This window comes from Sorex fumeus, unplaced genomic scaffold (genome assembly GCF_029834395.1).
Source record: "Sorex fumeus unplaced genomic scaffold, SorFum_2.1 ptg000122l, whole genome shotgun sequence".
NCBI classification, from domain to species: Eukaryota; Metazoa; Chordata; class Mammalia; order Eulipotyphla; family Soricidae; genus Sorex; species Sorex fumeus.
In genome coordinates, this window is record NW_026606179.1 from 32373183 (window position 1) to 32389132 (window position 15950).

The 15950-nt window shown below is 46.1% G+C and overlaps 1 protein-coding gene across 2 annotated transcripts in view; it reads left to right on the plus strand.

The window, feature by feature from the left end:
• The window catches only part of TENT4B (terminal nucleotidyltransferase 4B), a 77972-nt gene extending 64562 nt beyond the window's left edge, over positions 1-13410 (plus strand). Inside the window, exons 5-12 of one of the 2 annotated variants that reach the window (XM_056136203.1) lie at positions 1292-1399; positions 3999-4127; positions 4877-5090; positions 6510-6636; positions 6747-6850; positions 7132-7178; positions 9250-9414; positions 10617-13410. In XM_056136203.1, coding sequence (XP_055992178.1) covers positions 1292-1399; positions 3999-4127; positions 4877-5090; positions 6510-6636; positions 6747-6850; positions 7132-7178; positions 9250-9414; positions 10617-10793 — 1071 coding nt within the window. In that variant the 3' untranslated portion in view covers positions 10794-13410. Of the gene's footprint in view, positions 1-1291; positions 1400-3998; positions 4128-4876; positions 5091-6509; positions 6637-6746; positions 6851-6990; positions 7179-9249; positions 9415-10616 lie in introns of both variants that reach the window. The other variant, XM_056136202.1, reaches the window with a different exon arrangement.
• Positions 13411-15950: the final 2540 nt, after the last annotated feature.

Genomic DNA, 15950 nt, shown 5'->3' on the forward strand with positions numbered 1-15950 from the left:
TGAAAATCCTGAATGAGCATCAGGGAAGGCAGCTCAGTTGGCTGGGGACACGCTGGGCTCCTCTGAGCCGTCTCCAAGAACCACCTTTGAGTACCCAGCCTGACCTCGAGCTGTTGGGATGCTCACTTGGCTCCCACCCCCAAGCGGGAGAGACAGAAATGCAACTTTCTATCCAAGTGCCTTGTAGAAGCAAATGTATCCTTCTGAAGTTCAGATTGTTGCAGGTTAGGTTTTCTTAGGGCAAAACAGTTTTACATTTTACTTAGGAAAAGCCGTTCATTTGGAAATCCAGTTCTTGGGACAGAGTTTGCTGGCCTGAACTTTTTTATTGTTTTGATTTGCTTTTGGGCCACAGGGTCTGACTCCTGACTGTGTGCAGGGATCACTTCCAGAGCAACTTCAGGAGTCACGGCGGGTCTCAGGAGTTGAGGCGGGTGCCTTTCCCTCTGAACTAGCTCTCTGTCCTCAGGGTCTGGATTTCTCTAATACAGAGTGCAAATAGTCTTTCTTTAAAAAAAAAAAATCTGTAATATCTTATAAAAATAATTCTTTTTTTTTTTTTTGCTTGTTTTGTTTTGGGGCCACATCCAGCAATGTTCAGGGCTTACTCCTTACTCTCTGCTCAGGAATTACTCCTGGTGGTCCATGGAGGACCCTTTGGGATGCCGGGGATCGAACCCAGGTTGGCTGCATGCAAGACAAATGCCCTACCTGCTCTACTGTCACTCCAGCCTGCATATATATATATATATATATATATATATATATATATATATATACACATATATATTCTTTTCTTTTCTTTTTTCCTCTTCAGGGGTTATTCCTGGCTCTGCACTCAGGAATTATTCCTGGTGGTACTTGGGGGACCATAGGGGATGTCAAGGATTGAACCTGGGTTGGCTGCGCTCAGGGCAAACTCTCTACCCACTGTACTATCTCTCCAGCCTCCATCCCCCCATTTTTTTTTATTTGAGGATAATTTACATTAATCTTGTCAGAGTGTTTTGATACCATCTGAAAACTGGTGAATGCTAACATTTTTGTGTTAGATGCACTTTGGTCTCTCGTACCTGCTATTTGTTATGTTTTATCGTGTGTTGAGTTGGAAATGGCTCACTGAAGTACATAACATTGAGGAAGCTTTGTTACCTGACTTCAAAGTTCTCATCTGGTTGAGATGACAGCAATTACCTCATGGGGTTCAGGCCGCATAGATGCCCCGGCTGTTCCCAATTTTGTCAGTTCATTTGGTCACAGTGTTTTCATTTTACGTCTCTTCTCTTCCTAGGTGCCCATTATTAAATTAACAGATTCTTTTACTGAAGTGAAAGTCGATATCAGCTTTAATGTACAGAATGGCGTGAGAGCGGCTGACCTCATCAAAGATTTTACCAAGGTCAGAGGCTTCAAGGGCTGTGTTAGCTACTAGGCGCCTGATTGGTTGGTTGGTTGGTTGGTTGGTTGGTTTGGGGAGGGGAACTCCCCAGCAGTGCTCGGCTCCGGGCAGTGAGGCACTGGGGATGTCCAGGGCCACCCTGGCAGTGCTCGGAGGGCCAGGCGGTGCCGGAGGTGGAACTTGGAGCCTCCTGTAGCACCGGCATCTGCCCGGCCCCTTGGTGCTCTGCGGCCCAGCCCTGGCGTTGTGTCCCGAGGCTCAGGAAACGGGTGCTGGCTTGTGTGCTACCCTGCTGTCCTGCGTACCCTGATTGGCAGACACTGCGCCACTGTGCCGTGGCTTTGCCTTCCTGGAATCTGCTTCTAATAACCAGTAGTGAATTTGCGATGTGGCTTCTAGGAATGAAAGGCTGAGTGTGCCTTTGGGGGATTCTCTACCTTAGGCCCCTCTGCTCCAGGGGAGGAGGGCTGTGGGGCTGACCCCAGCCGTCCGCAGCCTGCAGAGTGGGCACCCAGACCCTACTACGGGGCCAGGGATGGAGCCCAGTGCCTCTGCCGCTAGGACCACATCTCTCTGCTCCAGAAGAGTCGAGAGACAGAGATGGAGTGGGTGTGTGAGAAGCATTACCTATGTGAGTGAGAGTGTGTACGAGTGAGAGTGAGTTGTAGTGAGTGTGTGAGGAATTGACTATGTGTACGAGAGAGTGTGTTGGAGACTGAATGTGTGCATGTGTGTGTGTACGAAAGTGTGAGACTGAGAGTGTATATGCGAGTATGTGTGTGTGCGCTAGAGTGTGTGTGCGAGAGTATATGTGAGTGTGTGTGCGCGAGAGTATGTATGTGTGAGTGTGTGTGTGTACACGTATGTGTGTGTGCACGAGTGTGTATGTGTGCGAGTATGTGTGTGTGGGCATGCAAGTGTGTGTGTGTATATGTGTGTGTGTGAGAGTGTGTGTGTGGGGGTGACCTCCCGAACAGTGTTCAGGGGGGCAGGGACCAGTCCCTGTGCTCTTGGCCCGCTTGGCCTCGGTGAGCTCTGACCCAGTGGGAATCCCTTCCCAGGGATCGGCCTTGTCCATGTAAGACTCACATGTGCCTGAACTGTCTGCCAGGCCCTTCTGTGAATTTCTGTTTGTTCTGTTTGGGGCGACACCAAGGTAGTGCTCAGGGTTCACACCTAGTGGTGCTAGGAGACCATATGTGACGCCGGCATTCGAACCCAGTGCCTTTGTACTTGTCTCCTGGCAGTTTACCTTTATTTTTAGTTGAAAGAAAAAAAAAAAACGAACTTTTTTTCCCTTTTTTTTGGATTGTATTGAGTCACCGTGAGATAGTAGTTATAAGCTTTCATGTTTGGGTTACACTCACACAATGATCAAACACCCATCCCTCCACCAGTGCACATTCCCCACCACCAGTGTCCCCGGTATACCCCCTCCCCTTTTCCACCCTCCCCCCGCCCCCATGGCAGACAATATTCCCCATACTATCTCTCTACTTTTGGGCATTGTGGTTTGCAATACAGACCCTGAGAGGTCATCATGTTTGGTCCGTTACCTACTTTCGGCACACATCTCCCATCCTGACCGATTCCTCCAGCCATCTTTTTCTTAGTGATCCCTTCTCTATTCCAGCTGCCTTTCCTTTGCTCATGAGGCAGGCTACCAGCTATGGAGCAATCTTATCTGTCCCGTGTATCTACTGTCCTTAGGAGTCAGCCTCATGAACAAACCTTTTTTTAAAAAAAAAATTTTGAGGTCTCACCAGGCAGTGCTCAGGCTTCCTCCTGGCTCTGTGCTCAGGTCACTTCTGATGGGACTCAGGACTATATGCAGTGCCAGGGATCAAACCTGCTTCGGTCTTAACCCCTGTGCTAGCTCTCTGGCCCATGAGTGAAAAATAAGTCATTGTCTTCCGCGCCCCCCCCCCTCCCCCAAGCAAGGAGCTCCGGGAAAATCCAGGCCACTCTCTAGTGCTGGGTGGTGGCAAGGGGTTGGCCTCAGGGCCTCCCACCACCGGCTCTCTGTTGCTTTTGCACCACTCCTGGTATGCTTGGGAGACCAGATGATGCTGGGGACCCAGGAAGGTGCCAGGCGGGTCACTGCTTCTTCTGGGCCCTGCCCAACTTGGGCCCCTGGGGGGTAATTCTTAGAACCCACACTGTTGAGTGCTTAGAGACTTGAGGATGTGTCTTGCTGTTTCTCCCTTCTCTCTTTCCCTCCTCCCCCCTTCCTCCCTCCCTCCTTCCCTCCCTCCTTCCTTCTTTCCTTTTTTCTTTCTTTTCTTTCCCACTTCCTGGCTCTGCACTCAGGAATCACTCCTGGCAGTGCTCGGGCAACCATTTGGGATGCCAGAGATCAAACCTGGGTCAGCCACGTACAAGGCAAGCGCCCTACCTGCTGTCCTATTTTAAATATTAGATGTGAAGAGAGAAGTCTCAATTGTATACAGTTTACATTTTTTAGAGCTTCTCTTAAAATAGAAAACTAAGTATCTTGCCTCTCTCCACCTGTGAGGACCAGTTTATGCTTCTGTGAGTGCTTAGAGCAATGGTTGGGATATAGTAACTCATTGGAAATCAATGTGAATTTTTTTTCCAGAAATACCCTGTATTACCATATTTGGTTTTAGTATTGAAACAATTCCTGCTACAGAGAGACCTTAATGAAGTATTTACAGGTGGAATTGGCTCTTATAGTCTCTTTTTAATGGCAGTCAGTTTCCTTCAGGTAAGTCACAGTGCACTAATATTTATTGATTCATCGGTGTATTTCTGGGCGGTACTCTGGGATCACTCCTGGTGGGGCTTGGGGGACCACATAAGGTACCCAAAATTTAACCCAGGTCGGCTGCATGCAAGGCAGGCTCTGTTTCCCGCTGTAATATTTCTCTGGCCCAAAGTGCACTGCCGTTTGTTTTAAAAAATTGATTAGGAAAGTCACTCAGAAAGAAATACTAAATCGGGTTCTGATCAGAATGTTCCCCGATTCCATTTACTTTTTGGTAAGTCTGTTAATTAGCATCTTTAAAGTCTTACGTTTTGGTATTTCTGTGGCGGAGAGGCAGTGCCGTGGCGTGGTCGGAACAGGACTGCAGTGCCAGCACTCAGAACGCCTTCGAGGTGGCTCCCCAGGGAGTCAGAGACAGGCCAGGGCCAGCCGGATAAAGCCCCTGAGTGTCCTCGACGTGTGTTTATTGGACTTGCTGTATGGGGTCAGAAGGGCTTCTGACGGGGAGGGGAGGTCAGCCCTGCTGGCTGGTCCCCAGGGCAGCTGTCCATCTCAGCCCCACACCCAGACTTTGGTGATGTTTAGAATAGCAGCTCGGCCCGCTAATCCCTTACCTGTTGACTGTTTCATAAGCCAGAATGATAACTATTTGTTTGCAGAAGTCAGGATGTCATTTATTGTCTCTTCCTTGATAATTTGGGAAAAAAATCCAATATAAATTCTTCTTTTTTTGTCTTTTCTGTTTCTAGTTACATCCTAGGGAAGATGCTTGCATCCCCAACACAAACTATGGTGTTCTCTTAATAGAATTTTTTGAATTATATGGACGACACTTCAATTATTTAAAGACTGGCATCCGGATAAAGGATGGTGGTTCATATGTGGCCAAAGATGAAGTACAGAAAAATATGCTCGATGGCTACCGGCCGTCCATGCTTTATATTGAAGACCCTTTACAACCAGGTATTGCAATTAGGTAAATTTGTGGGCATTAAAGAAAGGACATTGTCGATCACCGTTTGTATACTTTAGGCTCTCTTTAAATGAAAAAATTACTTTCAGCTGCCACCATTCCTTTCTCATCCGAATATTTCAATAAGCAAACATCCTGGTAGAACGAGCCACGTCGGAAAACCCACTTTGCGAAGTTCCAAGGCAGAGGAGCATACATCTTTGCTGACAGGGTAGTTAGTTGTGTCTTCAGTATAGGGGCTAGTTTTGATTTTTCCTTGTTTCCTCATTGCCCAGGGGTCCAACCAGTTGTCAGCCAGGACTTTTAATAACGATGACTTTTAAGTCTTCACAGACAGGGAGCATAGTGAAATGCTCTGGATTCAAGAGCAGAAGACTCCATGGCAGACAGTTTATTTTCTTGCTCGATCACTCTTTTCTCTTTGATTTTGTATAGCCCCCTATTGCTTTTTCTCAGGTTTTTTTTTTTTTAATTTTTCTTTTTAAAGTGAGCAGAAAATTCCTTTTGTGTTTTCATGAAGTGATGCTTGCTTGCTTGTATCCTCATTTCTCTGGGCAATACATTTCTATAATTATAAAATATTTGGATTACGCATGATCACTTTTCAATGGAAATGCTCTTAGTTCCTGCTTTTAGTCCTGTGTTAGTTGTGAAAATGGGGAAAGGAACGGGGGAATTCAAAGTTGAAAGCGGTTGCCAGGAGCCCTTTTCCGGTCCGTTGAGCCGTCGTACAGATGGAGGGTTTAGTGTGTTTATCCGCCGAGGGGCTCTGCATCGAGCTTACTCTATGTAAAGGATCACAAAGATTTTTTTTTTTCCAGTCATATATTCCAAGCTTGTGTTCTACCATTGAGCTATACTGTGGCATCAAGATCCTCCTTTTTAGGATCATGTCATACAGAGTGGGAAATATTTTCATAGGTAATAGGAAAACCAAATAGTTCAATGGATTTTTTTTTTTAATAGGGGAGAGGATACACAGCGATGATGCTTCATGCTTGGGAGCCACTTCTGATGGCACCAGGGTTTGAACCCAGGCCCCCCAGCATGTGCAAAGCCTGCACCCTACCTGTTGAGCTTTCTTGTCTCACCTCCCAGTTACTTAGTTACTTCTGATTTAGCTCCATGTCACTTCCGCAGAGTGTAGACAGTTGCTTTTTTTGTTTGCGTGGCCATACGAGAGAGTCCGCACTGGGCAGCTTACCTGCTGTCATCACCCCCTTCCCTGTGCCGCCCAGGAGTTCAGAGTCGGGCTGGCCGCAGGGGTGGCCGACGGCCCCAAACCCCAGGGGGCCGGCTCCTGGAAGGACACCGCTTGCCCTGGCTCTTCCAGAAGGACATGCACGGGTTCGTGTTTGCCCGAAGCCGCCGTTGAGCTTCCCGTTTCAGTGCTGGGTTTCTTTCTCCAGGTAACGATGTCGGAAGGAGTTCCTACGGGGCTATGCAGGTGAAGCAGGCCTTTGATTACGCCTACGTTGTTCTGAGCCACGCGGTCTCGCCCATAGCAAAGTACTACCCCAACAACGAGACGGAGAGGTAAAAGTCGAGCTGGCATCAGGCCCCGTTGCTCCGCCGTCGGTTGTGACTTCTTCCAAGCAATGTGCCTTTATTATTTTTATTTTTTATTTTTTTTTGAACCCGCGCAGCATATTAGGTAGAATAATTCGAGTCACGGACGAAGTCGCCACGTACCGAGATTGGATATCCAAGCAGTGGGGCTTGCAGAACGGGCCCGAGCCCTCGTGCAACGGTAAGTGTGGGTCGCTGACCCCCCCCCCCACACCCCCACCCCTCAGCGGGCGTTTGAAGCTTTTCTGTTTTGTTTGTGTGTGTGTGTGTTTAATGGGGAAGAAACGTTTTTTTTTTTCCAATCTTTTGCCACTCTTTCAGGAAATGGTGTTACCTTGATAGTAGATACTCAGCAGTTAGATAAATGTAATAATAATATATCTGAAGAAAATGAAGCCCCTGGAAAATGTAGAAGTAAAACCTCGGAATCCCTTAGTAAACACTCTTCAAACTCTTCATCAGGTCCAGTCTCTTCCTCCTCTGCCACACAGTCCAGCTCTAGTGATGTCGTAAGTATGGAGCCGAGGCTTTCCTCGGCCCACACCCGGTGGGGGGGGGGGGGATGTAGGGGGGCGGGGGAAGGGGCTCACACATCCCCACCCAGCTCTGCTGCGTGTTCAGACGATAGCCCAGAGCTTCTAGCTGAGCCCCCAGCCCTGCCTTCGGGGCTCACATCTGTTGTATCTCCATGCGCGCACATCCAGGGTTTTTGAATGTTTAAATTGAAGATATCATTTCCATCACATAATTCACCTCTTCATTTATTTATTTATTTTTTTGGTGGGGTGGTGGTGGGGGTGTGTTTGGGGCCACACCTGGCCACACACAAGGGCTTACTCCTTGCTCTGTGCTCAGGGATCACTCCTGGCGAGGCTCGGGGGACCATGTTGGGTGCTGGGGATCAAACCTGGATCGCCCATGTACAAGGCAAGCGCCCTTACCTGCTGTACTGTTGTTCTGGCTCCTAAGTTGCCTTTTTTAAAAAAAAAATGTGGACAGTTTAAAAATGTGGACAGTGGTTTATTTTTCTGTTTTGCTTTGTTTGGGGCCACACCCAGTGATGTTCAGGGGTTACTCCTGGCAGTGCTTGGCGGGACCATATGGGATGCTGGCAGTGGAACCTGGGTCAGCCTCATTCAAGGCAAATGCCCTACCAACTTTGCTATCTCTCCAGCCCCACTCCAGAGGTTTTTTATTTACAATATCACACAACCATTGTCACTGGTTGCAGAAACTTTCAGTTGCCCTAAAAAGAAACCTGTTTGCAGTCCCTAACAGTTGCTCCTTCCCCTGGTCCTCTAATTTTTTTTTTTCCTTTTTGGGTCACACACCCAGTGATGCTCAGGGGTTACTCCTGGCTCAAGCACTTAGGAATTACTCCTGCGGTGCTTGGGGGACCATATGGGATGCTGGGGATCAAACCCGGGTCGGCCGCGTGCAAGGCAAAAACACCCTACCTGCTGTGCTGTCGCTCCAGCCCTCCGCTCCCATCTTGATTAAATCCTTAATATCAGTTATACTAGTTCTCACTTTGCTTATCCAAAACCCTTTCTGGTTTTATTTCATTGAGTTCTAACATAGGCATCCAAAAATTTAAAAGAAAAGAAAAAAGGGACTTGCCCATTATTTGAATTTAAACTGTATTAAATATACGGCATCAAGTGTAACCCAAATATGGACAAGACTTTCCGTTGTTGAGGTAATGTCATACGTTGCCCTCCCATACAGAGCAGCCTGTCTGCCTTTTGGCTTCCTGAACGGGCTGCTGGGAGCAGCGGCAGCCTTGGAGAAGGGCACGATAGGGGCGGAGTGTGAGGCCAGAGGGGGCCAGGCAGGAACAGAGTACTGGTCCCTGGCCCGCTGTTCCCGGAGGTCTGCATCCGCACAGCGTGCGTGTATCTGCAGAATTCAGAGGTGGACCCTCTGCCTATTTCTTTCTTTCTCTCTTTCTCTCTCTCTCTCTTTCTTTCTTTTTTTTTTTTTTTTTGGTTGTTGTTAGGGGTTGGGTGGAGGGGGCACACCTGTCAGTGCTCAGGGCTTACTCCTGAATCTACACTCAGGGCTCACTCCTGGTGGGGCTTGGTGGACTGTATATGTGGTGCTGGGGAATTGAATCCAGGTCGGCCAGAGGTCCAGAGATGGAGCCTCTGAAACCATCTCCTCCCCCCCCCCCCACCACAGACACCCCTTTTGTTTTGTATTTAGTGAAAGATCCAAAGTGGGGGGTTGAAGTCTCAGTTCCTTGCTCTTCATCATGCTCCCCGCACTGTGCCCTGGTTCCTTTTCTGTGAGTTAAAATGCAAGGAAACTTGGTCCTACTTGGTCCTCTGTGAGCTCCTCAAGGTGGATTGGCCACGTCAGGTGTTGACCACAGACTAACAGCTGGCCGAGCCGGCTGATGGAACAGGCCGCTGTAGTTGGGACCAAGCCTCAGCCAAGTTCCACAAATTCTTCAGCGTGCTTCCTGTATCTCTCACGTGCCTAGCATGAGTCCGGGGAGGCCTTAGGAGAGATTGTTTGTCCGGGTTGAGTGTCCGAATTCTGAATATGTCACACTGTGCCACATGTGACTTGTGTTAGGACTCGGACGCCACGCCATGCAAAACCCCGAAGCAGCTGCTCTGCCGGCCGGCCGCCGGGAACCGAGTGGGAGCCCAGGATGTGCCCTTGGAGTGTGCCCAGGCCGTGGGGAAAATTCAGAGCACCCAGACCACCAGTGCGGCAAACAGCACCAACAAGTCCCAGGTGTGTGGGGGGGAGGGGACGTGTGTGCTAGTCTTTATTCCAGTCGGATTTCCTAGGTGCAGATAATAGGGACGCATGTACATATTCCTTATATACACGCCCCAAGTACATCATGGGTGTGAAGAAAGCTCTGTTAAGTAAGAGACAGCAATACCCTGTTCTGTTCTAAGAATGACCAGAGCCTGTTCGTGATGGGATGTCCTAAGGATCTTTGTCAGACACCTTTGTAACATAAACCTCTAGGCATCAGTGATCAGTCCATAGAAAATGTCTCAGTCAACTTACAGGACTCAGCTTGGAAAGAAAAATCACATCAGGTTATAAAAAGGTTACAGGTGTCATTGACGTTAAGCTCACCTAAGTCTTTTTGCATACTTTGCTTAGCTGGGAATGACCCGTCCTTTATGTTTTAATGTTTAAGACCCCCGTGGCTGGACATTGCCATGATCGCGCAGGGGTCAGGCATGGTCAGTCAGTCAGCGTCATGTTTGCCTTTAAAAATAGCCAGAGAAGGGGATGGAGCTATAGCACAGCCGGTAGAGCATTTGCCTTGCACGCGACCAACCCGGGTTCGATTCCCAGCATCCCATATGGTTTCCCGAGCACCACCAGGAGTCATTCTTGAGCGCAGTGCCAGGAGTAACCCCTGTGCATCGCCGGGTGTGACCCAGAAAGCAAAACAAATACAAAAATTGCCAGAGAGATGCTCTCGTGCACGTTTTCTGGCTGCTTAAAAATTTATTAATCACAAGTAACGAATCAAAATGAGAAGAAGTCATTTTACACAAGGCTCCAGCCCCGGGCTCTTACAACCCTGAGTCATAACAGGCCCCCGCGCGTCCTCCCCTCCCCCCCCAGGAAGGCGTTCTTGGCTGCCCTCGCCGTTACTTCTATCCCCTGTGTCCGACGGGGCTTGGGGAATCACCTCGATTCCTGAGCCACGACGCATGCATCGCTCTGAGACTTGTTCCGACACAGCACTTAAAAGTGGCTGAGGCCGGCTGGGATGCGCCTCCTTCTGGCCTGGCCAGTGTAGCAGCGTAGCCCGTTGGTTGCTCGGCCCCTCAGGAGTGTCCGTCCCGTAGACAGTGTCTCCCGCCTGGGCGCTGTAAGTCAGCCTGTCCCCCCGAGCCCTGTCTTAGCGAGTGCTTCTGTTGCATGCGCGACACTGACGACTTTGTGACTGCTTTCCTTTTCTGCAGCACGGATCAGCAAGGCTCTTTCGTTCCTCCAGCAAAGGCTTCCAAGGTACAACTCAAACAAGCCATGGTTCCTTGATGGCAAACAAACAGCATCAAGGCAAATCCAATAATCAGTATTACCATGGCAAAAAGAGGAAACACAAGAGGGACGCGCCCCTCTCAGACCTCTGTAGATAGTCGGCGTCGTGCGATGGACTGTCAGCTGTGTGCAGTGACCTCATGCTCAGGACAGTTCGGATAGGGACTCCTGGGACACAAGTCAGGAGCCTGACACTGTTCAGACGTTGATTTAGCAACTGCGTTTTTTCCCAGCTCGCCACGGAATGGATCATGAAGACTGACAACTGCAAAAAAAAAACAAAAAACAAAAAACAAAAACAAAAAAAACAAAAAAAACACACACACACAAAAAGCAAGCAAAAAAGGGGGGGGAAAAAGGCTGCTCATTTGATAAGTCATATGCTACAACAGGGTCATTTTAAGATTTAAAGCTTGAATGTAAAATAAATATATTTCTCATTGGCTTTATGCAGAGTTATAGGGAATTCATATTCGTGTGGGTAGGGCACTCGTAGCAGAGCATTTCAGAGGATGGGGGTGGGGAAGGAAAACAGGTATCTTATAGGAAGTCCAGAGTTCCAAAGGGTAAAGTGATCGATCGGTGCATGTTTGTTTGTTTGTTTTTTTTAAAATATTTTTGCATATATTTACCATTTTATTGTGTGTATATATAGATGACCATATAGGAAATTGATATTTGTAATAGTGGATTTGTTAATACTTTTTACATAACATTACTGTTTAAATTGTAAACAGATTTTTCTCAGGATTAGTTTAAAAAAAAGAAAAGAAGTAATCTGAATTGTCATCTTTACATTCATCTATAGGGAAGTGATTAGTTCTATGACTCGATTTGTTTTTTCCTCAGCCTTGAAATGACTTAATAGAACCCTTGTGACCTGCTGCAAAAATTTTTCCTCTCTACAGAAAAAGGTTGATGGTGGCAAATGACCGTTTATTTTATTTTGTAACAAAGAAAAATGTACTATGTACTTTTGTGTAAACACTGAACAACCTCTAGTCATCTCTAAGGATTAACTTGCAACTGTTTCTCTAGTGATGTCTGTCTCCGGCCACGGGCAATTACATGACTTTGTGTTTGTTTCCTTTGCAGTCTTTTACCCCCCTCCCCCACCTTCCTACTAGGGAAAAAGGCCCCAGGTGTGGCCCCCGCCCCCGCCCCCGTCACAGTGAGACCTTGATCCCACGGACTGCATGCTAGCGCCTCTCGCCGCCCTCTGCTCTCGCCCTGTGCTCTCCGTGTGCTCCTTTTTTTCTCATCTCTTCTTTTTTAAAATTCATGCTTAACTACTGTGGGAGAGAATAACTGTAAACAGCTTTAATTAAATCATACTTATAAAAAAAAACCTATTTTCTTATACTCCACTTTATGCTTTTGGTATCGTTGATCTTTAAAAATTAAATGGTCTTTGATAATGGATCCATTTTGTATTGCCTTATTAAGACCAAATACTTCTTGTCATCCCATTCTTTCTCCTCTCCTTTCACGGAATTATCTTTAATTAAAACTTTTTAAACATTGGCTTGTTTCAATCATACTGTAAATTTTGGTTGTGGTCAGCTTTGAGTGCAAATGAGATGTATAATTCTGTTATTCATCACATGTTGAGTTTGAAACTCGTTGGGGATATTTAATATACTAGAATGTAAGTGATGTTTCTAAAACTGCTTTCTTTCGAGGTGAAAGCTCTTTTGTTTAGCATCAGTGTGTGTGTGGCTCTTAAATATAGCCATTTCTGAGATGAGATTCATATATCTATATCTATATATATATACAAATATATATATAGTACTATTGGCTTTTAGAAATTTCTTTTATATACATTTATGAAATACTGAAGACCAATCAAACCATTAATGGACACTTAGTGCAACTTTTTATAAAGAAAATAATGCTAAAGTAAGACCAAAACTGAAGTCATCACTGAAATCGACAATTTTCAATATGTTCGTATTTTAATTCACAGCAACAACGACAGAAATGTGTTCCGAAACTGGAAACTCTTAATACTTGTGTAAACCGTGAAAGATTTTAAATGTGATGTTATTTTGACAATGTTTTAAATTTTAGAGTCACATTTTATTCTGATCAGAATTTTTATCAAGAATGTTGAGCTTTTGTTTCTGTTTTTGTTTTTTGTTCTTTTGAAACTAGTTTGTCATAACATATTGTGCAAAAATCACAGTATTTATTTTCTAGGACTATTGTGAATGTGTAGACTTATGTTTACTGCTACGGGAACAATTATTTATAAAATAATATTAAATCCAGTATTAGCTGCCTATTTCAGACACTTAATACTCGCAGAGATCCATGTTACATTTACCACACTGAAGTTTTTCTGTTTCGTTTTGTTTTTTTTTTTAAAGAATCACCCTCATTGTTGAAAGTAAATGTACTCTTAGGGTGCGGATATTAGTGTTACAATAAGCATGTGATTATATTAAGGTGGTGGTAGCGGGAAGATGATCTTGATTCCATTGGGAATCTTAGGTTTTCGTAAATTTATTGGGAAAATAGTTTTTCCTGTACTGCTGAAGTTTCTTTTTGGTAAACAGTATCTTTCTAAAAGAAAAAAGCATGAAGGAGAAAACCGAGGTGTGTACCTTTCCTCAAATGACCAGCATTGTATTCGTGAATACTGTGTATCTTGCAATGGGCAGTGTGGAAGCTGTTCATTTTTCAACCTGAAGTAAAAGACTTTCAAGAACTTTTTAGTTTGCCTGCTCATTTGTTCTGCACATCTCATCTCTGTATTTGACTCCTGTTCTGTTTTTCCCTTTGTTGAGTTTTAAAACTTGCTGTACGGGTCTTGTGAATATTCTCCGAAATGCGTCGTTCAACTGTTAAGAGTCCATCCATGCCCGTGAACTCAGCCCTGCACCGAGATGACCTTTTCCTGGTAGTCGTGTAGGTGGACCTGGTCAGTGTCGAAGCTCCTTCCGCAGTCATGATAGATGCTTCAGGAGCGTCTTTTAGAGGGACTGCTGGGCTGAGGTGTCAGTGCAAAGCCCAGAAGTGTCTGCTTTGACTCCGAAGATGAAGGCAGGCCCTGCCTTCCTGTGGAGGGCGGCCGGCTTTCAATGTCTTGGTTTTGTTTGGAAAAAGGTGTTCGTGGTTTGCCCATCTGGGTTTGGTCTCTGGAGCTACTGTTTTTTTCCCTGGAGTGGGCCTCCATGCTTCCACCGTTGATTGCAATTTATTTTTGTCCCAGTTTGAATGCGTTTTACCTTGACTCGCAACTTGGGCCTCTCACTGTCCTTTAGGTTATTTGCTTTGGCTCCAGATAGTCTTTGGGGAAAAAAGTCTTCACAGAGCAGACCCCGGGGCGGTAGGGAGAACCTGCTTGAGCCTTCCCACTGCAGGCTGATAGTTCCCTGTGTTTTCTTCCCTCTCTCTCCCACAGTTAGTGGTAAGTGTGAGTTGTTAACCTATGAGCACTGTTGGGGCCTTTCCGGATTCAGGCGGGTCAGAAGCAAGAATGACACTGCCAGGGTCTCAGGGCCCTGTGGAAGTGGCACATGCATTGCAGACACCTCTCCAGGGAGGAGGAAGACAGGGTTGCCGTGTAGAGATCCCTAAGTGCCACATAACGGGTGTTGTTAATAAACTTTGCTGCTATTTTTACTGTTCCTGACTGCGACTCTTCAGATTTTTAATTTAACATGGATCTATGAAGTGGAGATGAATTCTTTCTTTTATGAGGATGCCACTGATTTTGTAGTGTTTGACTCAGCTAGCCAGGAATATGGGGGAAGACATTTGTTGATGACCACTAGGTTGTTTAAAGTTAAATGGTCAGCTAGGAAGAAGACTGGCCCCTTTTTGTTGTGATAAATCACAAAATGTGAAAATTGTTGATTGGAACAATATTCTTCTTCGTCAGTTCTTGCTCTTCTGGCTCATCAAATTGTTTCAAGTAGTGTAAAACAATATTTTTCTGAAGCGTTTTATGAACAGTGCATCCTATAAATGACTCTATTAAACGTAGTTACGTAGAAAAGCCCTGGCTAATAGATCCTCCTTATGTGCAGTCACTAGCGGAAGTATTGAGAAAAAGATTGAGCATTGAAGTGGGAACAAAACTAGGTCTTGGAACTGGTGTCTTCACTTGGTCTCAGCCTCCAAGTCTTGATCAAGGCTCTTGCTCCTCACCATTTTCTCAAAATACTCAGGTGCCAAAAGAATGTCTTAAGAAGAGCTGTCTACTACGTTGTTTAGCATTTAACATCATTTAGAGAAAAGCCAAGTTTTACCACAGAAGTTGATTCCAACAACTCAGGAGTTCTTTTCCTGACCATCCTCTTGTGAGCTAGTTTGACTTTACACCCTAAGCACCTTTTTTTTCCCATCCCACCCCACCCCCTAGCAATGGTAATGAGTTAAATATATATGGGACTTGAGTGTTGACAAAGTTATGAAACAGAAGGATTGTTCATAAGAGCTGCCGATCTATTTGATATCCAGAGTAAAGAAACAGCTAATGTGTGTTTTACTGTTAGGGCCAGCCCCCCTCCCCCACCCAACCAGTGTTTGGCCTTCATGTTTGCTGCTTAAGTATGTACCTTAGAGGGGCCGGAGAGATAGCACAGCGGTGTAGGGCGTTTGCCTTGCATATGGCCAATCTGGGTTCAATTCCCAGCATCCCATATGGTCTCCTGAGCACCGCCAGGAGTAACTCCTGAGTGCAGAGCCAGGAGTAACCCCTGTGCATCGCCAGGTGTGACCCAAAAAGCAAAAAAAAAAAAAAAAGGTATGTACCTTAGAAAGATTAATCTCGTCAAAAGAATACCAGCGAGAACACTAGGAAGAAGGGAACGGGAGCTATGCTAACAGTACATCAGGCCCTGGCAAAGTTAGCCAGATCAGTAGGGAACGAAGGTGTTCCTTGGCCAATGTTTACAGCTTCAGTTTCCCGTTTTAACTTAAGTCCTGGTGGCTCCGGCTCCCTCCAATCTTCTGACTACTTACAACCACAGCAGCAGTTTCTTCGTGGCCTGTTATGGGAAAGGTCCCGAATCAGGAAACCGTCTGGATGGAAAGTTCGGGAGTGTTGTTGTTTTAGCTGAAAGACGCTGTAGTAACAAGTGAGAGAGGATGAAATAAAGCCAACAGATGTTTCCTAGCGGGTGGGCGGGTGGGAGGAGAAAGTCCCCTCTCGCTCCAGTCCTGGTGTAGTGTATAGCTCTCTGGTCTCCTAGGAATTGACCGGCTATATCCGAGATAGTAAAATTATTGGAGGGTCAGCCACA